Source organism: Perissodus microlepis, chromosome 16 (genome assembly GCF_051167445.1).
Source record: "Perissodus microlepis isolate ML-2025 ecotype Zambia chromosome 16, ASM5116744v1, whole genome shotgun sequence".
NCBI classification, from domain to species: domain Eukaryota; kingdom Metazoa; phylum Chordata; class Actinopteri; order Cichliformes; family Cichlidae; genus Perissodus; species Perissodus microlepis.
The window spans coordinates 3,864,933-3,888,236 of NC_140476.1; the positions used below are offsets into that span (position 1 = coordinate 3,864,933).

Here is a 23,304-nt window from a genome sequence, read left to right on the forward strand (position 1 = left end):
ATGGAAAAAACACTGTCATAAATACTGTCATAAATACTGTACATCTAATAAATGTGTTCTGGACAATAAACTAAGACAAAAGAAAGCCTACCAAAGTAACTTTACCTCCTAATATAGTTTTCAAAAAAGTGAAAACTGAATTCTTTTTCTATGAAAACATGCAGGGTGTGACTTTGCTGTTAATACCCCCAGAAACACAACTCCTCTTAATTTAGATTTGGCCCATTTAGATTTTACTCTGCCAATGCAATCAACTTGAGGGCATTCAGGTGCCCCCCACCACCACCACCACCACTGCTTGACGTTAGGTCTCTCCTATTGTCAGTTTCAACTTTCAGTTTGATTTGTTGGTTTAGATTGTCTGTCTGTATTCGGGTTCTAAATACTGCGCTTCATAACATAGCACATATTACGGAGCAATACAGTTTTGGCTGTATAACCATTACTTATCATTGTACCTTGAAAGTTCGGGAGATTTTAATAGCCTTGTTTATGCAAGTCAGGAGGTTGAGTATCAAGAAGCTGATAGTGGTTTATGATGGATATTTTGTTTTGACAGCTGTAGCTGATACTCCAGTTCATCTACATAGAAATTAAGCTGGTGAGAAAAATACTCAGTTTTAATTCATTCCCCTTGGTCTTTTGAACTGCAGAACTAACTGACTTTTAAAATAAAATATCTTCTCATGCTTGTTTTCTGCTAATTATCTGTTTTTTTCCTTTTAACTGATATACTGTAACTCACACTGATATAAAAATTATACATTTTAAAAGGTATATTGCAGCTGCACATTCGAGACTTTTCAGATCACTGCAAGATAGGGATTCAATTATCAGTAGATTGAGTCCAGAGTCTTTCTGACCATATTTCACAGCTACAATAAACATGTTCACTTGTAATAATTACACAAGATACCGATCTTGATTGGGTAATTATGCAATAAGAACGAACAAAAATTGCCTTAAAGAACTCTGCAACCAGTGAATATTGTCACTTCGTTACTTTTCTTTGAGCCACAATGAAGAAGCTGTTGTGGATTCTTTGTCTGTACGTTTTTTGTCTCCGTGGTTGTCAGAGCAGTGAGGTAAATGGAAGGCAGGACTTCATGCTTCTTGCAGGGCCTCTGACAAAGCAGGTGGTCAGAAGTTCGGACAGAAGCGTAAATGATGCCTTTGACTGCAGTCATCCCGTTCCTCCTGGCTCCAAGCAGTACTTTGAGTACCTGCAGGGCAGAGGGGTGACCCACTTCAAAGTACCGCTGTCATGGGCTCAACTTCTTCCTACAGGCCACCCCAGCCAGCCCCAGCAGGCTGTGGTTAGATGTTATCAGACCCTGCTGAAACAGCTGCTGGAAGCAGGTCTTCAGCCTCTGGTCATCCTTCATGGATGGACAGTTCCAGAGTCTCTGCAATCAAGGTATGGAGGCTGGGAGAGCCAGGAGCTGGCACAGATGTTTCAGCAGTATGCAGAGTTTGCCTTCCAAGAGTTTGCACCACTTGCACACTCATGGGTGACACTGGATGGTGTTTGGCATGACGGGCAGCCTGCACATGCTCCCAGTTTTCTGCAGAACATCCTTCAACTCAACAAGAACATTTACCAGATGTACCATCAGCGCTTTCCTGACAAAGGTGAGTTAGAAGAAAAATAGACAATTAAGATGAGATACTAAGCAAATAGAGTAAAAATCAGAAGTAAGAAATCTTGAGAAATTTCTCAAAAAAATTCCTTCAAATAAGCTATTTTTAAAATATTGCTGAGAAATCAGATGCAAAGGCTTTTACAAAAGGAGTTTTTAATTTCACCTTTAAAAACACAAAATCAGTATTTCGAGAAAACTGCCAAAAAAAAAAAGCATTTTAAAAATCAAGTTTGATTGGAAACTACTATCAAAAGGTAAATAAAACAAACAAAAATAAATCACCATTAAATGTCATATTTGCTGTTTTCCAGTTCTCATATATGTCAAAAAGTTATATTTTGGTGTCATAAAATAAACACATAGATGTGTATTTTAGGCGTTTTTGTAATATTCCACAGCACATCAGATTTTCTGTATGTCTTAAGAAGTTAAAATACTGTTAAAAAATACCACCTGTTGAAAATACTTCATGGCCAACTGATACTGAAAGCCTTCAAAACATTGTTTATCGGACATATTACAAGAGACTGTCATGATTATCTCAGCAGCAATTGAATTCACTAAAATAATCTTGTATGTATGTCACTGTACAGTTTGACCCAACAAGCCATTTTTACAGCAGACATTTTATATTAAAATAAATATTAAAAAAGACTTTAATGCTTCTACATTTACAGGAAGACGTCTGTCAATTGGGTTGAGAGCAACAGATATGACTTCCCTCTCTCACATTAACGATTCAACAGCAGTAAGTTAAATACTCTATTTCATTATGTATGTAAACGTTATGTATACCTTAAGCTTTAATTAAGACCAAGTCCCTTTATTGTTAAAACTGAAAAGAAAATCAATCTGAAAATAACAATGAGACATGCTTATTTGCCCAGAGCTAGAAATATGTGAAGCTTTTTGAGGGTACAGGGAGAATCACCTTTACCCTTGAATTGGAGATTAGCTTGCCTAGATAAGATAATCATACACAGCTTGGATCAGCAACCCAACCCAACAGCCCGATTAAATTCCAAGTGATCTTTCTCCATCACACACCCTTTCACCTTGTTGTCACATGCCCACATTCTGCTCATCAGATTTTTCTTGAGCCTAAGCCATGAGCCTGATCACAGTGGTTCGATCACTGTATGAAACACTGCTCAGCCTGCATGAAGACTCAAGCAACAGTGCATAAAGAAAGTGAGTTCGCTGTCCAAGATCTAGATGCCTCATATATCAGGAGGGACCAAAGGAATTGGGGTAAAATGACATGCTGTTAAATCCAAACTCTTATTGCCTGGTAGGCCAGTCTTGCCTACCAGGCAATGGTTAAAGCTTGTGATTTAACCAAATCAAAAGCTTGTTGATGTTGCTTAGCATCTCTGAGGCTACAATCCAAGGCTTAAGATATGATATTGTGTGGAACAGATGGAAAGCAGAAGAAAGTGTGAGGCAGATAGGATTTTACTCTACCCTGGTTTGCGTGTTTGGTGGTTGTGAACAGCGCTGTCCTGTTTTCCTGTTTCATGCTAAAAACCAACTTGAACCCAGTTTCTGCATGGTATTAATGCTACTTTCAGAAATCGATCTCCCCCTGGTTTGTGCACTTTGAATATTTTCTCAAACATGGTTGCCTGTTTTCCGTTTGATGTAACCAGAGGACCACATGTTTGGTGGTTGTGGACTGCAATGTGCTATTTTCATGTTTAATGCTATGTAAATAAGAAATTATATTTCAACCTAATTTGGTATGGTTGAAAATGAATTGATACAGTTTTAGCAATGTGTTAAAGGTCCACAGTTTGAGAGAAATTCCTGTGACAGTTCATAAAACATAAAGATCCATGCCAAATTAATTATACTGAACTGTCCATTGTGGTGACCCACAAAAGAAGCTTTACATTCATTTATATGACAAATTGACAATTTTTGTAATAGACATTTTTAAACAATGATATTCTGGCACTTTGTGTTTCACATGACTATGTAATGGTATATTTTTGAAACAATAGTAGTGTGATATATATACATCAAAGAGTATCACATACAGTTTATTTTTTGATCAAGAGGCTTGAGTGTAATGGTATGCTGTTGTGTATCTTCTATTTTTAATAGATGGATTTCTTGTCGGTGCACATTGAATATAACTGTGTTATCTCCTCAAATTTTGAAAACGAGCTAAGGAGGATACAGGTACAGTAAACACATGAAGAAAAAAATTCCTAGCTTTTCAGATTTTGCATTACTGTTAAACTGCTGCATCTGTATATTCTGTAACACTGTAGATGTCCATTGGGAACTTGCCTATCCTGCTGTACAAGATGACTGCTCATGACTGTTCCCAGAGTAATTATCAGGTTCTTGGAAATTTTTTAAATGGTAAATACAATTATATTTTATGCTGTTATTTTCCATTAAATTACCAATGAATATGAAGAGCTATACAACTAAATTTGTATTTACAGATATATAGCATATAATCTCAAAAAGTTGATTCTGTTCATCTGGATGTAGAGTTTTCAGTTGGAGTAACGTTTCATCACTCATCCAAGTGACTTCTTCAGTCTTAACTGCATGCAGGTTTCCCCAACCTTATAAAGAGTACATTTGCATACTGACTGAAACTAGCACCGGTGACTAAAAGTGGACCGTGAGGTTTCCTAGCCCCATGAGCTTTCATAAATATGACAGTGGTTTGCCATACAAACTTTCGCGTCTGACTGGAGGTAGATGAAGTGCATTACACTTAAACCAGAAGGTGAAGTTAATATCGTTTAATATGTGGAACTGTTAAGAGATATTAACACCAAAACAATGACCAGCGCCACTGAAACCAGTGCTCACACTGGTAATCATGGAAAAATAAAAAAAATATTATGTCAAATAAAGAAATCCTCTGGTATTTACTGAAGAAAAAACACATTAATATAAGCTTTTACATTAGGCAACACTGTAAAAATTGACAATACTGCTCTCATAAAAGTGGAAGAGTTATCAAGTGAAAGTGATGAGTGTCATGTCATCATATTATGAGCCAGTAAAGTGCTAATAGAAAATGTTGGAGCACAGTCAATGCTTTCTGCATAACTGTTATGACAGATGCATTGTACCAAGAATATTGGGTTAAATGAAGAAAGTGTTTGCACTGTAGATTTTAGTTGACTAAAATTTCTTTTGGTAACCCAAGTATTAGCAAATATAAGCAAATATTATGACCCATTTTATTAGGATACACCATCCTAATCTGATATTACATAATGTATTATAACATTACATTCTATACTTTTAAATTCTGCATTTTGTCCTCAAACGAGCTGCCAAATGTACAAATAGGGCGGGTAAAATAAGTATTGAACACATTACCAAGTGTGTTTCTAAGTAAATATATTTCTAAAGGTGTTGTTAACATGACATTCTCACCAGACGTCTGTAGCAACCCATCCAAAGAGAATGCATTTTTTATTTCTTTATACTTACTGTTTTAACATTTTAACACTGACAAGACATAACTGTTTCTTGACCACAACACAGTCCTGATGGACAATGGCCTGAATATTGTGGGGTGTGACATGAAGGACGTGTTAGGCAAGCTGGACATGGAAGATGCTCTTGTCAAGTAAGAGTTTATTCTCTGATTCACATATATTGTTATTCTATTTTTTTTTAAGTTCACGTGTGATATTTATGTCTTTTTATTTTCTGAAAGTCATGCAGGTTCACACCACACCAGGGTGACAGGGTTAAGAAACAGTTATCAGACTGTGTGGGATAAATTTAAGTCCCAGACCACTGCAGAACGAGATCTTTTCCTTCAGGAATCATTCCCCTCTGGCTTCCAGTGGGCCACCTCCAGTGTATCTTTTAAGACTGAAGGTGGCTGGTCAGAAGGCGGGAAAGGAGAGACTATTTGGGACCGGTTTGGTCATGAGGGCTTGGCCTTTGCAAATCAGACAGCTGACCTAGCTTGCGACAGTTACCGTAAGGTAGATTATGATGTCTACCTTCTGCGAGGTCTTCAGGTCGACACCTACCAGTTTTCCATCTCTTGGGCCCGTATTTTCCCCACAGGGTACCGACAGAGCCAATCAGAAAAAGGAGCTCAATACTATGACCAGCTGATAAATGCTCTCATTGCATCTGGCATACAACCCATTGTCACTCTCTACCACTGGGATCTGCCTCAAGCACTCCAGAATTATGGTGGATGGACCAATGCCTCCATTGTAGAGGCCTTCAAAGACTATGCAGACTTCTGCTTCTCCAGGTTTGGAGACAGAGTCAAGATCTGGAACACATTCAATAGTCCCTGGGTAGTGAGCCATGCCGGGTATGGTACTGGTGTGCATGCCCCAGGAGTAAGGGACTATGTGGAATCTTCCTATCAGGTGAGAGTGATGTTATCAGAATACTACAATTAATCACTTTATTACAAGTGTAATTATTGCACTGATGTATTTAACATTTGATTTTGCATTATCAGGTCACTCACAATATTCTCAAGTCCCATGCTGAGGCCTGGCATGTCTATAATGACAATTACAGGAAAACACAAGGAGGAAAAGTGGGCATTGCCTTGAACTCTGACTGGGCTGAGCCCAGTGACCCTGCCAAACCTGAAGACGTAGCAGCTGCAGACCGTTACCTGCAGTTTATGCTGGGTTGGTTTGCACATCCCATATTTGTAGATGGAGATTATCCTGCAATACTCAAAGACCAGGTAGAACAGAAGAAAACCGCATGCCCTGACTCTGTACCAGCAAAGCTCCCAGTTTTCACTCCCACAGAGAGCAAGAGGATACTTGGTACTGCTGACTTTTTTGGTTTAAATCACTATACTTCTCGGCTGGTCAGCAACAGTGATGGTGGGTGCACCCCTGGTCCTGACGGTGTGGGTGACTTCCATGCAACTGTGGACCCCACATGGAGTTCCACAGCTTCTGACTGGATCTATCCTGTTCCTTGGGGACTTAGAAGGCTCCTGAACTACATTTCAACAGAATACCTGAGTGCTAACAAATTACCTATATACATAACAGGAAATGGGATGCCAACAAATTACAGTGTTGACAGTCTCACTGACACCAGCAGAATGGACTATATGAGAAGTTACATCAATGAGGCCCTGAAAGGTTAGTGTTGGGGATTTTCCTGATCTGAAGTCACTTTTTAGAGAGAGAGTTAAAATAATTCAAATATTAATCTTGTTTTTGTTTGTTCATTTTGTAGCAACACTCACAGATGGAGTGGATGTGCAGCGATTCACAGTGCAGTCACTCATGGATGGATTTGAGGCAAACCAAGGCTACAGCCAAAGATTTGGTCTTCACTATGTCAGCTTTGAAGATGCATCCAGACCAAGGACCCCAAAGCAATCTGCATATTTGTACGCTGAGATTATCGAGCAAAACGGTTTCAGTTCACAAAAAAGTAAGAAGTTTAAAGCTGCAGAAAGGCCATTAACTCGACGTTTAGCTGCTTTACCACCCTCAGAAGTTCCATCTCAGGCAAAGGTAGTTTGGGAGAAATTCTCTTCACAGTCAAACTTTGATAGAAAAATGTACCATTATGGCACTTTTCCTGAGGGCTTCAGTTGGGGAATTTCTTCTTCGGCCTACCAAATTGAAGGTGGCTGGAATGCTGATGGCAAAGGTCCTAGTATATGGGATAGATTCACGCAGACAACTAACACTATTCCTGATAACGCAAATGGCAATGTAGCCTGTGACAGTTACAACAGACTTAATGAAGATCTCTACATGCTGCGGGCTCTGAGGGTGAAGTCATACAGATTCTCTTTGTCCTGGTCCAGGATCTTTCCTGATGGCACACGTAAGTCCCTCAACCAGAAAGGTGTTGACTACTACAACAGACTCATTGATGGTCTTATAGCGTACAATATCGAACCCATGGTAACACTGTACCACTGGGACCTTCCTGAAGCTTTGCAAAAGGTCAATGGCTGGGAAAGTGCAGAGATGATTGACATTTTTAATGACTATTGTGACTTCTGCTTTGCTACTTTTGGTGACAGAGTGAAATTCTGGATAACCCTTAACCAGCCTCAGACAATTGCATGGTCTGGATATGGACTTGGAAATATGCCACCAAATGTTAAGGACCCAGGATATAGACCATACATAGTTGCACACAACCTCATTAAAGCTCATGCCAAGGCCTACCATACATATGACGACAAGTATCGCCAGTCTCAGGGTGGTCTAATATCCATAGCCCTCAATGCTGATTGGGCTGAACCTAAAGATGTCAGCGTTCGCCGTGAAGTGGTGGCTGCTGACCGGGCGATGCAGTTCCAACTGGGATGGTTTGCACATCCTATTTTTAAGAATGGTGACTATCCTGATGCACTGAAGTGGCAAGTTGGGAACAAAAGTGAAATCCAAGGTCTTCCACAGTCAAGACTTCCTTCCTTTACTGAAGAAGAAAAGAACTTCATCAAGGGAACTGCTGACGTATTCTGTATAAATCATTACACTACAAAGATTGTAAGCCATGTTACAGCTCGGCTTAGCCCCGAGTCTTATGAATATGACTGGGACTTCAAGGAAGAAGAGGAACCTGATTCACCAACTACAGCCATTCCTAACCAAAAAGTTGTGGCCTGGGGCTTGAGGCGACTCCTCAACTGGATCAAGGAGGAGTATGGTGATCCAGAGATTTATATTACTGAGAATGGAGTTGCTACAGAAGCACAGACAACTTGGGATGATTCTGCCAGAGTGTTTTTTTACAAGGCCTATATTGATGAGGCTCTGAAAGGTATACTGTTAAAGTGATTTCATTAGCTACATTGCATGATCTTTATAAGTATTTTCAATGTACCTAATTTTTTTGTGCGCTTGTTTACATTACAGCCTATAAAGTTGATGGTGTGACTGTGAAAGGATACACTGCAACCTCTCTAATGGATTCTTTTGAGTGGCTAAATGGGTACAACGTTGGATTTGGCCTGCACCACGTGGACTTCAGTAGCCCAAATCGGTCAAGAACACCCAAGTACTCAGCTCATTTCTATTATAACATCATAAAGGATAATGGTTTCCCATTGCCAGATGATGAGAAGGTACTTTATGGACATTTTCGAGATGATTTCATTTGGAGTACTGCCACAGCATCATACCAGGTACCCTAGATAAGGCCACTGCACATATATTGCAATGCTTACTCTATTTTCATTCATTTCAAATTACTGTTTTATACTTATTCCTTTCAGATTGAAGGGGGGTGGAGAGCTGATGGCAAAGGTCTCAGTATTTGGGACAAGTTTGCTCACACTCATCTCCGAATCTCCAATGATGACAATGGGGACATAGCTTGTGACAGTTACAATAAAGTAGAAGAGGATGTTGCCATATTAAAGCAACTCAAGGTGACCCATTATCGATTCTCCATATCATGGTCAAGGGTCCTTCCTGATGGTACCACCAACTACATTAATGAGGCTGGACTCAATTACTACCACAGACTGGTGGATGCACTGATTGCTGCAAACATTCAGCCTCATGTATGTATAATTACAGCTAAAAGAACTGTACTAGAATTGGTAAATTCAATAACGTCAGTAAACCCTTTCCCTTTGCTTTCAGGTCACTCTGTACCACTGGGACCTTCCACAAGCCCTGCAGGATATTGGGGGATGGGAAAATGACACTATTGTTACCAAATTTAGAGATTATGCTGACTTCATCTTTGACAGACTTGGCCACAAAGTGAAATTTTGGATCACTATTAACGAACCCTACAATGTAGCCATGATAGGACATGGTTATGGAGTAAGTGCCCCAGGTGAGCTTTATGCTTTAGTATTCCTGGTTGTCTGCTTTATTTAACAAATAGGAATAGTACTGTTACTGAACATGCAAAACTGTATATAAGGACACCAAAATTGTTCAAAACAAAATGTACTGTTACAAACATCAAACAAAATGTCTTCTGTAAAAACAATAAAGCAATCCTTGACCAAACCCTCAACAACAAAAAATATAAAGCGTAGAGGCTGCAAATGTGTCTGTTTGTCTCCAGGGATCAGTTTCCGACCAGGTACTCTGCCCTACATTGTTGGTCACAACCTGCTTAAAGCTCATGCTGAGGCCTGGCATATTTACAATGACAAGTACAGGGCCAAACAGAATGGAATTATCTCCATCACAATTAACTCTGACTGGTCTGAACCCAGAAATCCTTATAAGCAAGAGGACTATGATGCTGCAATACGCGCCATTCTGGTACACCAGTTCCTGTTATATTTTAAAGCAATATGTCATAGTGGTTATTTCAAGTGTCTTTTGTGTGTCTTTTTGTGCAGTTCTACATTGGCTGGTTTGCCCATCCTGTATATAATGGTGACTACAATGACATAATGAAGACAGTCATTCGTGAGCGAAGCCTTGCTGCTGGTCTGTCAAAATCTAGGTATTAAAAAAACTACATTTAGGCCCCAAAAGGAAAAAAAATATTTGCTACAAAGTTACCTTTAAAAGCAGCAGGACATTTTCACTTTTTTTGTTGTTTGGTCCTTTTTTCAACCACCACATAACCTGTTGGTTTCACTTCCATTTTCCAGGCTGCCTGAGTTCACTCCGGAGGAGGTTAAAAGAATTAAAGGCACTTATGATTATTTTGGGTTCAACTATTACACCACTGTCCTAACATTCCCTGTGGACTATAAGAACCTTCAGCACTATGATGGAGACAAGTAAGCAAACGTTAGATAAATATTATTAGAGTAATCTTTCATTTTTCTTCTAATAAAAGAAACCAACAGATTTAGCACAACTGACTTTGTTCTCTGCTGTGGCCGTTTACTGAAATGTGAAACTTATTTCATTGTTTTACTCAAACTCAAAAATCTAATCTTTTTGATCTTCACAGGGGTGCAGGGTCAATTGTTGATCTCACCTGGCTGGATTCAGGTTCAGGCTGGCTGAAAGTCACACCATTTGGATTCCGCAGAATACTTAATTTTATCAAGGAGGAATATGGAAATCCACCAATTATTATCACTGAGAATGGCATCTCAGAGCGGGGCACTGTTGATCTAAATGATACTCACAGGAGCCACTACTATGAAAAATACATCAACCAGGCGTTAAAAGGTATGAAAAATTTATCTTGGAATCTATTTAGGACCAGCACAGTTAGAGAGAAGAAGGCTATAAATATGTCTCAGATAAAATGTGGCTGTTTTTTTTTTCTTTCTTTTGTGGAAACATTAAGAAACTAGATTTTAAGTGCAAAAAAGTTAACTTATCTCTTTTCTCTTCCCAGCTTACTTACTAGATGGTGTAGACATCCGTGGCTACACAGCTTGGTCACTGATGGACAACTTTGAGTGGGCTAAAGGCTTTTCAGAGAGATTTGGTTTTTTTTACGTGAATCATTCAGACCCTAATATTTCTCGAGTAGCTAAGAAATCTGTTTCCGACTACTCTAAAATCATAACCTGCAATGGATTCCCTCACCCTGCGTCAGGACATGAGTGCTTGAATCCTGTGGAAGGTAAATTGACACCATGGATTGTAAATAGTACGTAGCCACCCTACTGTAAACATAAATATTTAAAGTCTATGTTTAGTTTCAGTTGTATCAGTTCAGCATTATGGTATTACCAACTTGGTACTTTAAAGTCAGAACACAATATATATTTGTGTGGGAAGTTTTCAGCTAATGCTAACCAGCCAGGTTGGCTCTCCATTGACACAGTTACATTGCTAAAAACTGCGAAATGCATTAAAGTTAAGAGAAGTGGAATTCCCACCTAACAAGGTGCTTCCACAGTGCAAAAGCAAGCCTTTTAGGACACCTAAACTGGACAGCTGCAATACAATATGCAGTTCCATGATCAGAAGTAACAGGGATACCGAGGGGGTCCTAAATATCTATTCCTGCATGCAAGCATTTTGTAAGTTGAGCTTAAGCGTTATAGCAGAGTTAAGCTTGTGTATTGTATGAATGCAGATCATTTAGACAGATGTAAGATGTTTGCAAGTGTGTTAGTTAACAGCACTAGCTTACTAACAAATAGCTAAAATTAGCATGATAATTAGACACGGTGCAAAAATAATGCTCTGACATAGTGAAAGCTAATGTTTTCATCTTGTTAGTGTTTTTCTTACCAGCTCACAGACACCTGCTACTTAGAGGTGTATAGACATACAAGAAACCTTGTTGTAAATAATAGCATTAAAAGTGCTCAGAATACTGAGAACAAAATTCAGAGGTCCAGTTCACTGACTCAGAATAGGTACAGCCTAGCAGAGTGCTAGCAACTGTAGCTGTAGTCAAACCTGCCACACCACACCAAATAAATTTAAACCTTAATGCAATTTCTGTGGGGGAATTCTAACAACAGGTAAAATAGGGCTTTGATTTACAGTTACTGCCTGCAAATGTTAAAAAATAATATGAAAACTTTGGTTTCTGTGTCTTTTCTGCAGGAACAGCTGCACCACCAATCACTGACAACAATGCCACTATGAGGTTCCTTGGTATGGAGCTCTCTGTCCGCAATGCTGAGACCGGACTTAATGTCACATTTGCTCTTCTGAGTGTTGCAGTGTTTGGAGCTGTTTGTGCATCATTTTGCTTCTTTAAGTCAAAAAATCAGATTTGTAAAAGTGGAAAAACATTCTAATTGCAGATAACTTGACGTATTATTAAAGCCCTCATATTGACAGATGCATTTTAATTGCAGGTATATTAATTATTTATTTTCCTCTTCTATAATGTTGCTGTCACTGTCAAGGTTAAACTACAATTTTAAATCATTTTTAAAAATGATCTGTGGTCCGTTTAGTTTGAGATACCATGTAAGCGTACATGTAAAAATATGTTTGTGTGTTTTGGGACTAATTAAGTAAAATATTTCTTCATTTGCTGTTTAGTATCAGACTTTCAGACTTCTGCATATAGGACTGACCTGCAAAAGCTTATTACCTGCTGTATTAGTCAACAAAGCCAAGTATTTTCTGTTAAAAATCATCAGTTTGTCAGCCAGGGTGATTAGTTTGTCTATATGGCTGTAAAATGGGTTTAAAAAGTGCTATTTAGAATATTATGTTGTTTCTTCAACTTTCTGTTCTCAGAAAGCTTTTTAAAAATGGAGTGTAGGAATCACCTAATTCCTCTAGAGGTCACTGGCTGTCTAAAGTAGCCATATAAAACGTACTATGCTAGTGCTCAGCTTACTGGATTGTGGCATGTTCAGTACCAGAAAGTAAAATAATCTGACTTACTGAAAATAAATGTATACCATACCGTACAGCATCAATAATGGTGTCTGTCCAACCATCAATTGTCTTACATTATCCTTGTCAGTGTCGCCGGAGGTTGGAGCCTATCCCAGCGGCCATAGGTGCGAGAGACAGGATACACCCTGGACAGGTCGTCAGCCTGGCACAGGGCTAACACAGGGACAGACAATCATTTGCGCTCACATTCACGCCTATGGGCAATTTAAATCCACCAATTAACCTAACCCCACCAACCGTATGTGTTTGGACTGTGGGAGGAAGCTGGAGTACCCGGGGAGGAGAACATGCAAACTCCACACAGAAAGGTGAGGTGGAGGAATCAAACTCAGGACCTTCTTGCTATGAGGCAGTGCCCTGTCTGATTTAAGTTGCAAATAAAACCTATTCATAGAAAATTAAATGTATGGCCAAATCCCCAAATAATTTATTTAATGATAAAACCTCACTGGAGACCTTTTGGGGTTTTTTTAGATCACACTCATATCATATCTAACTGGCCAGTTACATTATACCAATTCAATGTTTGGGCATGGTCAAGACCTGAGCACCAAAATGGAGAAGAAAGGTAGTTTAACTGACTTTGAATGTGGCATGGACAGCAGGATAGAGCACCGTGTCATAAAGCTCGGATCACCTCTGACTGATTTTCTGTGCACTCAAATGGCCTCCAGTCGCCAGACTGTGCACTTGTGAAAGCGGTAAGTGTAGCTACTCAGGTATCTAGTGAATGTAGATAGAAGTGACCCGACATATCAGCTTGGATTAGTCATTTGCAGGTGAAATTGTCAAGTATTAGACCTCACAGACATCATTCAAGTCACTGTACAGGTCACTGATGGAAAGTAACCGAGTTATACTTGTGGCCTTTTTCAATACATACAAAGATGGATCTATTTAACTGGACCACTTTCCAAATTTTACCCAAGATTGTGGGACGTGAGATAAAGCATACCAGTAAAGGTAACATAGACATTATTGTCCAATGTTGTCTAAAACAATATTTGTAAACAAAGAAAAACTAGGACCAAAAATCTGAATTTGGATTTTTATTTTAAAACTAACCACAAAGTTCTATCAATACAAAAAGTATAAAAAGTACAAAAAGCATTGTTCAAAAATAACTTGAGATGAAAATATGAATTGGCACTGTGGGTATTATTCAGAATAGAAAAAGATGGCATCTCGTCAGAGCGCGTTCAAGGCATTAAATTCACATTGATTTGATTACAGATCCTGGAACAGTGAAAACACTCATCCAGCAATCAGCACTTTCAGATATCAAACAGATACAGTTTTATCCCCACTTAACCAAAAGAAAAAAAAACAACAACAAAAGTTAACATTTCTTGTGGCCATACATGATGTGTACCTAATAAAATAAGAAAACAAAATTATTTAAATATTAAAGAGAAAAGTGTTGCAATATTATCTCAACTGTACCAAACAGAATACACCAGTCCAACAAAATCTGGCATCAGGGAGCTAAGACAGTAGCAAATACTCTTTGAAAAACAGGGAAAAAAACAAAACAATCCCAAACGTGTTGGCCACAGTGACAAGAGTCAAGACAACAACACTTACAACTAATACAAAAATACAGTATTAAATGTTTAAAACAATACAAGTCATTATCAAGAGTTAAATGGTTTTCAAGCATTACCCAGGTTTGTTTATTCCTTTGGACAAAGGCATCCCAAGTGTGTTCCAGTCACCAGTCAGGCACCAGACTTAGGAATGCTGACTGGTGCAACATCATCAAAATCACAAAAAACAAATCCTTTGACACACTTGAGGGAAACCTTTGTATGAAATGTTACCCCTCAAAGTCTTCATCAGCATGACAATAACTCCAGTACCTTTTCTTTATGAGTGGTGCCGTGTCCATTAACCCTTTGTTTGCATGTAAAAGCACTCTCACTTCTGCACAAAACACAAAATTCTTACAGTTTCAACATCTTTTTTTGCACATCTGGCTTGGCCTTAGAAAAATCCCATTAAGTTTTCCAGTTTTAATCTAATGCAAACTTTAGATGCAATCACTGAACATCCAATGGAGGACAAACTCATAAAAATGACTAATAGCTCTAAGACTTAAAGTTAATTATATTAAAAAAAAAAAATAGCTGCCCTGAGGGAGAAGCACATGGTAACCTTAACTGTTCTTGTTGCACTATGGCAGTTTGTAAGCACTTTGGATCTTCAGACCGGCTTGTGTCTCGAGTATTGCTGGGTTGAGACGACCGTTCTTGCAATTTGAACCGATGCTCGACCACAGTCGGCCATAACACTGGAAGGCTTGGGCTGACTTCATCCACCTCAAGCAATTTCACAACATCCCACTCACACATACAGACTCCCCTTGGTTCAAATCCCTTGTGTCCTCTCACTGCTCCTCGTGTTAACTGCCCAGCTGATGAGAATCTATGCACGAAGACCTGCAGACAGATCATCAGGGTTGTTAAGCAATGAGTTTCAAAAACAGCCAGAAAAAAAAATAAAACTGTGGTTATCAAGAGACAAAGACGGAAGCCTCACCTTTGTCACAGGTACTGCTCTGCTTTTCCTGGGCAAAGTTTAGCCTGTTCTGCTCCACTGCAGTGCCGTTAGATTCGGGGCTGCTGCTGCGTGACGGGCTGCTCTCCTCGTTCTGGTATGCCATATCCAGATGCTGCTGGGCCAGTTTTAGGTGCCTGCGCAGCCTCTCCAGCTCCCGAGACGATGCCTCGTCCCCGAAAGACTCGCGACCTGAGTCTCCCAGGTTATCTCGAAATCCCAGTTTTCCAGATGGATCCTTCTTCAAAGCAGTGTGATAGCCTGGAGGCGCAGAGGGCTGGCGGCAGATGGAGGACCTCTGGCTGGCCAGAGCTGAGTGTCGTGGGGTGGGGTGCCGGGGCCGTGGCGTGCAAAAGCAGTCACGGATACCACTGATGCCAAGGTGCAGGATCTCCAACAGGGTAAAGAGGAGACACAAGGCGCTGACGGCATACATTATAAGCAGGAAGATAGTCTTCTCTGTTGGGCGTGACACGAAGCAATCCACTGTGTGCGGGCAAGGGGAACGTGTGCATACGTACGACGGTGCCACTTCCAGACCATAAAGGATGTACTGTCCAAACAGGAAGGAGGTCTCAAAGATGGCACGTGATAACAGCTGGAACACGTAGACCTTCATCAGGCCATCTCTCTTGATGCGACGGCGCCCGTCGTGCTTTTTCTTGGGCTTTTCCGCAACCTCCTTTTCCTTTTCTGGCTCAATTTCTTCAGTGATCATGGGATCCTCCTCCCCATTGTCCTCCGCTTCCTCATAGTCCCTGTTAGCACCACGGCTCACTATAGGCATCCTCTTCCTGCCCTGGGGCCTGTAGTCATCGTCATCCATGCGAGCAATCTTGTGCATAGCAAACCCAAGGTACATGATGGTGGGAGTGGTGATCATGATCACCTGAAACACCCAGAAGCGAATGTGCGACAATGGCGCAAAGGCGTCATAGCATACGTTCTCGCAACCAGGTTGCTGCGTGTTACACACAAATTTACTCTGTTCATCGTAGTAGATCGACTCTCCTCCAACAACCGTCAGCACAATCCGAAAAACAATGAGGAGGGTGAGCCAGATCTTGCCCACAAAGGTGGAGTGATTGGAAATCTCATCCAAAAGGCGTGTGAGGAAGCTCCAACTCATTTTGTCTTTGGAACAGGAACACAGCTATGTCTGTGTAAGAGAGGGAAAAAAAGCATATATCAAAGTTAATTTCTGGATGTCTTTACCAAGAAGCTGGCCCGACAACAGAAAGCGCGTGAAGGAATATGGGTCAGTAAAATATGACCAAAAAAAAAAAAAAAGAAATACAGTAGTACTTAACATTTAAATTCACTGTAGTAGGTGTATCATGTTTTTGCAACACAAGGTGGTGCTATTATGTCACCCTCACAGTAGTACCCATTACAGCCATGGACTAAAATCTGCAGGCATGCTCAGGCAAGGATCTCCGATATTGTCTGAATAGATGCAATCAAAATCATGTAACCACAGGCAGACTGCGATGTGCAGATAGTCTAACCAGCAGACACGGTACATGGTGTTTATCACAGCAAAAAAAGAAAGAAAAAAAAGCCCTGAGGTCAGACATTAAAAAAAAAAAGAAGAAGCATTCATGTAAGGTCTGGAACCATGCGCGTGTTAGCGTGAGGAAACTTCAGCAAGCAAAATTTCAGTCAAGCACCACATTTCCATGTTACGACACTGCTGTGCAAAGACACTGAAAGCTGTCTTCATCTTTTACAGAGTTCAGTGACATTCGCAGAAGTTTAAGAAGTTACAAACTAATTCAGAGCCACGTGTGGTTGTTCTTAGCTGAATTTTAGTAATCTGACAACAAGGTAGTAATGAAGAGCTTGTGTGGTTTCACAACATCTGTGTCAAACCTCATAACTTCAGCTGTGTAATTATCCAGAACTATAAACCAAGCTGCTGCACTTCAACCAGCTACATGAGGTACAAGTTTCTATTCAAACTCTTATGCTGCTTTTTGCCTCTGCCTTGAAACGACTCTGTTCATATATCGGTCATAAAGACTGAAAAGCCTTTATTCAACTACATGAATCATAAAATAAAAAGTAGTGCTGTGCAAAAACCTCACGTCACCCCTCATTTCTTTAGTTGTTATCATGTGATGTATATACTATATATTAAATATAATTTTTTGTTATCTATGTTAATAGTGAGATCAAAAGTCAATTGTTGTTGTGACCACCTTTATTCTTCAACACAACCTGAACTCTCAGGCTGAGACGTTTCTGATGACGAATCCGTGCGCAGCAGATGGATCAACTGAAGGGCCAGATCCCTCTTCGCTGGATTTTTCCTATTTCTCAAGGTCATAACTTACAAATACTGTTATTCGCCTGTTTTTTTGCCCTTTTGTCTTCCCTTTGCCCAGTTTTCTCATTTTTTTTAAGCTGAAGCCCAACGTATGCCAAGTTTTTAGCTAACAGCCATGTGGGAAGCACTCTGTTGTTGCACAAACACTATTTCTTGCCCGTTGAACTTTTATCTGTGACCTTTTTCATCAACTCGACTAAAGAAATGGGAAATGACTTTTAACACTTTAACACATTATTAGTTTTATGCTTTTTATTCTTGACAAAGAACAGCTAGCACCCTACGGCAACATCAGCACAAAGGAATGGCTAAGACTCGACTGATCCTGACATCACCATGCGCTCTATTTATACTTTTTTTTTTATTGATTTCCTGCTCAATGCAACTAATTTATATCCAAGTCTCCACTGCCACTGTGAGCAGAGAAACACGGCTGGAATGAAAAAAGCAACCAATGAGCTTGATGGAACAGATTCTGGATTTCCATCCTCCCATCCCTACTGTGAATATAAAAGCATGAAGTTTTGAATAACTTATATATTATGGTTACAAAAAACAAACAAACCAAAAAAAGAACATATTCACCACATCATACCACAGAGTTTATATAACATCCAAACATATCTTTAGAGTTTAAAAGTTGAAGCCAACTGCAAGTACCTCAAATCGGAATTCTTTCAAATGCCCAAAAGGGGGCGCTCTCCATGGTTTTAAAAAGATGGTTGTATTGAAGTCTGTGGGGAAACTACTCTCAGCTGACAAACTCAGTTTTTCAGTCAGATCAGCTCATTGGTCATGTCGTCTGTGTGAAAGAACTTCCTTAGCTTGAGGTTTTGTGAGACTGCCAACGAGTGATGCCGTTATGCCGTCTCTGTTAAACGTGAAAAGAAACGCTGGACATGAAAGCCTCAAATTATTCAGCCAGCACATTTGTAGGATTTATTGTGCTTCCTTTCATAGCTTGGATTATGATACTTTTCCATCTACCCCATGTTTTTAGCAGTGAGGGAGAAATCACATTTAACATCATTTAAACATTCATTCATAACTGCTGATTAAAAGTATACATGCACACCTGCAACAAGCCTTTTAGCTGATAATATGCTGTGTGGCTAAGAACAACTGCATGCATGAAAAGATCAACTAGATCAAATAAGGGAAAAGTGACCCGAACGATTCCAACGCCAACTACCACTGAAAAGCCTTCCAAAGATCACACATTACTCTCCTCAGCGCTCCAGCTCAAAATGTGGTTTGTTATACCGGGCAACTCTCCAGTGTGAGTGGTACTCATGTTTGACGCAGGGTTGGCAAGGACAAAAAACAAAACAAAACAAAACAACAACTTCCTTAGATAAAGAACATTTTGCATTGTGCAGGAACAACTGGGTCATGACAATCAGATAAATGATCAGCAAGTTTTTGACGATTCAGTCTGAAACATTAACTACTAAATCAAAGAATTATCTTCCTGTGTTTAGTCACTGCTCCCCTCTCAGTATCTCATCTGTGGTTTATGTTGTTGCTGCATGCAGCCATTTCATTTGTACATGCAAAGAGATGCAGCAACACAAAAGTGTGGTATCGCAACTGTTGGGTTTCCATGGAGATAACACATACTAAATATTTGTGAGAACTATCTTTACCCTCCATCTAAACTGAGCTATACTGTAGTTTTGTTGATGCAAAGCCAGGAGGACTATAGGTCAAGATGATCCTCAGCTGCTTGAAATGTAGGTTAATAGTTAGATAGTAAGAACTGACATTTTGTTCAAGTCTGAGTGCTCACAAGCAAGCCTAAAGCGAAAAGCTGGAAGTAGCAGAAAGAGCTGAATGTAACCCTCAGCTGCTCTTGATAATTGAGCACTGGAATCAAAGAATGGTATGTAGATGGGCCTGTTGCTCATATCCTTATTTTTAGTTTTACAGCTCCTTCTCAGCACCACTATTCACTAGTCCATCACGTGCGAACTGCTAAGTTACTCAACAATTTATCAACTTTTACATAACAAAGATTGCCTAACAGAAATGCAGGACCTCACTGGATCAAATTCCGAGCATCAAAAACTCCATCAAAAACAATTTTTGGAATCGAGCTTATCACTTCCACTCATCAATGCTGGTACACTGCACATAACAAAACAAGGGACCTGAAGTCACGGCAGCGGAAGTGTTCATCCAAATTTTGATGAGTTTTTGTAGCGTTTCTACCCTGCTTTCAGTCTCCTTCAGCTGTGCTGACTCTGAAACCACTCATGGGCCTACCCACCTATCCAAGAAACAGTAATGTAATGTAAAATCCATCTATTTTCAATGACCACATTTTATATAGCTTGAACCATACATTTACTAGAGGGGTGATACGAACATCAGTATTAACAATTGAGATTTTGCAGAGACTCCCTGCATGTTCCCCACTCATCCGTCAAAAGACAAATGAGTTTCAGCCTTGTCTGCAGAGCCAGCCCGGGCCTGTCTGTGTGGTATTTGACAGAAAACAGGCTGCTTCCACCCAGTGGAGATTCAACACTGCCCTCACCCCCGCTGAACAGAGAGGGTTTTGTGCCACATCTGGGAGGCTCGCTGCAGTTAACCTTCCGGTACCTCAATGCGCTTAAGCATAGAAGCCCCTGCTCTGAAGCAGGGGGGAGAGACCGACAAGTAAGCAGGGAACGAGCAGACCTGAGTAAGGAGTGACTTCCGGTTAAGTTTAACGATAGAACCGGGTTTGGGGGGGAAAAAGACATCCCAAACCATCCGCCCATCACAGCACAGTGAGTCACATCATAAAACCTACTTAATTAGTAAAACTGAGGAAGAGTAATGACAAGAAAACAAGAAAAATCATTTAAAAACCCAAATTCAACGAATTCCGATATGGAATTTTAAGGAAGCTAATCCATTTGCAGGGAATAAAATTCCTCCTCGTGGCCAACGACTGGACACGTCGTCAGCGCGGTGCCCCGCGTGCTCCGTTAATGTTACCGACTGTTATCAAAGCAAACCGGTAGGCGACATTGTTTTTATAAATCCTGAAAACCGTTAAGAAAGTATCGATATTGCAGCTAATATCCCACATAAGCGTGTGTGGGCAGATTCCAGGGGGGAAAAACCAGACGGTTCCTGACCGTCCAATCACAAAGTGGATGCAGATAAAAGTCCCGTTAAAACGAGATAAATAGTCCGCGTGCCAACGCAGCTGTAACTGCACATGCTGCTAATTAGATATCTTTGCCTTAATGTGCAGTAAGATTCCCCTTTTCTCTCTTTAATTAGCGCTCCCTGCTTTCACACTGTGCGCGTAAACTCTCGTTTAACGGATTTGTGCTGTAACGCACGGCTTATTAAAAACGCTGCAGTGACCTCCGACGCTTTACAATCACAGCCACCGGCGGACAGGCCCGAGAAGTTGAAGATAAAAGTCTAGTTAAAGCTCTTATTTGTTAGCCAAAGCTAAGAGAAGATGCACCCGCGTCCCCGCCGCGCTTTGTCTGTGAGGTGTTTTACCTTCAGTTATGATTCCAGGTCCTCCTTTTCATTAAAGTCGTGGTCTGACGCAGGGTTTCTCTTTTAAATCAAAGTCCTCCCGCTCTTCATATCAAGCCATCCAGGTTTTTCTTCTTTTCCAACGAGGAGCTCGCGTCGTTTCTCCAGTTGTGTGTCGAACTGCTGGGCGAGGACAAAGAATATTCCCAAATCCCCCCTCCCCTCTTTTCTTCTCCTCCCAGTTCCAGCCAGGCACCCCACCCCCTTTCTGCGCAGCCAGGAGAAAAGCATTAAACTGCCAGCATTCCTGATGCAATCTTTGCTTCGTCTTATAATTCCAGGGTGAGAGGACCGAGAAATGTGTCGCAGGAGGAGCATTCTAGAAGCAAAGAATAAATCTGTTTTTTTACTGGAAAAAACAGAGAATGGGTTTAGTTCGCCACTTAAATTTTGGCCTCGTAAAAAGGCTTTAATTGTTAACAACAGAGACAGTTTTATTGGAGGTGCTTGAGCCTGTCTGCAACCTGCAGAAGTTTCCATTTCTGTCCAAACTGGATAATTTCCAGGTATCCAAACTGAATTAAATGTCTCGATTTAAACTCCAAGTCAGAACAAACTGTTCCAAATCAGATGAATTTAAAACAGGCTTTAGATGTAATGACTCAGTCCATCTCTGACTCAGAGGTCCAGAATAAAATCAAACACACACACACACACACACGTACAAACGAGGACTGACAGGTTCCAAAAAATTATAATAATGTCATACAGAAAAGCAGATGTGCAGTGCCTTCAAAGCTGAATGTCACAGTAATTCAAGTGTTTTAGATATCCACGTTCAAGGATTAAACACATCCAACAGATGCCAAAGAGATAAGATACACATTGAGGAAGACATGCATCAGTTTGTCTCACTGTTCAGGTTAAACATGTCCACACATACACTGCAGTGTATTAAATCAGATCCCACAAAAGCAACTGGCCTGCAGCTAGAAGTCTGCAAACAGGATGATTTTCCTTACTGTCCTTATTTTCCCTTCAAAAATAATTTTTTTGGAGAAACAATGATTAAATTAAACTATGGCACAAGGAGCGATGCGTCACTAAAGCTTGTGATGCTTAGAAAACACTGCCATCGCTAGTTTCACAACTGACATCTGGACCTAATGTTGTGTAGCAGACCAAACACAAATCTGTTTTTTCACAGCACAATTACGTAGAAAAATATGTGAATTGACGCAAACTCTCTGGACACTGAGACACAGTGTCCAGCTGTGATTCTGCCAATGACTGTGGATTCTCCTTATGCCATAGGCAATTACTAATGGAGGACAAACTCAGCGTCAGCATCTGTGGGCAGATAGAGCTGAATGCTTCATCTTCACTTTAATAAAGAGACAGAGCAAAAAGGGGCTTGGAGACAAAATCCTAAGTCTTTTCAGAAAGTTTCTTTCATTCATGAGTTTTACTTCTCTATCTCCCATTGGCCGTTAGGGCTGAATATGGACTATATTTTCCATATGGGCTATGGAAAATATAGCATATAACTGGTATCCTTCATACATTAGAGGTTCCAGCAGCAGTATCGCAGTATGCCATGAAAAAGGTGGCATCAAGCCATGAAGCAGCTGTCAACCATTGTTTTTCTAGAACAATACAGCCTGTTGAGAGTGGGTGCACCTCTTCCTGCTGATGCCAGCATTCGGAAGTTGTTGCTATCATAAGCCCCCTTCCTTTGTGTCACACTTTCTTTGCTAAGAAAAACATGTGTTTCCTGAGCCCCCCTTCAACACTTCTTTGAACCCACATCCCACAGTAAACAACATTGATTAGTCGCCGTCAAAGGAGAGTTAAAGCTTTTAAGCCATGTTGTGTTTAAATCAAGACCTTCTGTGTGCCCTAATCTGACATTGGCTCTAAATGTTCTTATTTATTTTTATTTATTTATTTTGGGGGGGGGGGGGGGGGGGGGGGGGGGAATGTGACACCCACCACGCATTATTGGCTTGCACTTAATCAAACCTGCTGAATT

At 40.3% G+C, this 23,304-nt stretch overlaps 2 protein-coding genes across 2 annotated transcripts; one reads left to right on the forward strand and one right to left on the reverse strand.

Moving 5' to 3' along the window:
- Positions 1 to 1,019: 1,019 nt before the first annotated feature.
- On the forward strand, positions 1,020 to 12,310 carry LOC146370226 (lactase/phlorizin hydrolase). The gene is made up of 17 exons (XM_084908233.1): positions 1,020 to 1,632; positions 2,321 to 2,391; positions 3,750 to 3,827; positions 3,920 to 4,013; positions 5,166 to 5,250; positions 5,341 to 6,019; positions 6,115 to 6,763; positions 6,861 to 8,411; positions 8,507 to 8,775; positions 8,866 to 9,156; positions 9,239 to 9,437; positions 9,675 to 9,877; positions 9,958 to 10,064; positions 10,216 to 10,347; positions 10,524 to 10,747; positions 10,920 to 11,150; positions 12,089 to 12,310. Exons 1-17 carry the CDS (start codon positions 1,020 to 1,022, stop codon positions 12,283 to 12,285), a joined length of 5,673 nt encoding a protein of 1,890 aa, XP_084764359.1. The 3' UTR covers positions 12,286 to 12,310.
- Positions 12,311 to 13,935: 1,625 nt separating this feature from the next.
- gjc4b (gap junction protein gamma 4b) lies at positions 13,936 to 21,494 on the reverse strand. Its single transcript, XM_084908234.1, has 3 exons — positions 21,294 to 21,494; positions 15,440 to 16,616; positions 13,936 to 15,339 (listed from the first exon to the last, which is right to left on the reverse strand). Exons 2-3 carry the CDS (start codon positions 16,584 to 16,586, stop codon positions 15,326 to 15,328), a joined length of 1,161 nt encoding a protein of 386 aa, XP_084764360.1. The 5' UTR covers positions 16,587 to 16,616; positions 21,294 to 21,494; the 3' UTR covers positions 13,936 to 15,325.
- Between the last annotated feature and the right edge of the window lie 1,810 nt (positions 21,495 to 23,304).

What these genes read in the sequence shown, in the direction of transcription:
- gjc4b (XM_084908234.1), bottom strand. Translation starts at nt 16,586, where the DNA reads ATGAGTTGGAGCTTCCTCACACGCCTTTTGGATGAGATTTCCAATCAC.
- LOC146370226 (XM_084908233.1), top strand. Translation starts at nt 1,020, where the DNA reads ATGAAGAAGCTGTTGTGGATTCTTTGTCTGTACGTTTTTTGTCTCCGT. An exon ending in TCAGCGCTTTCCTGACAAAG is followed by an intron (nt 1,633 to 2,320) that starts GTGAGTTAGAAG and finishes CTACATTTACAG; the next exon opens with GAAGACGTCTGTCAATTGGG. An exon ending in ACATTAACGATTCAACAGCA is followed by an intron (nt 2,392 to 3,749) that starts GTAAGTTAAATA and finishes TATTTTTAATAG; the next exon opens with ATGGATTTCTTGTCGGTGCA.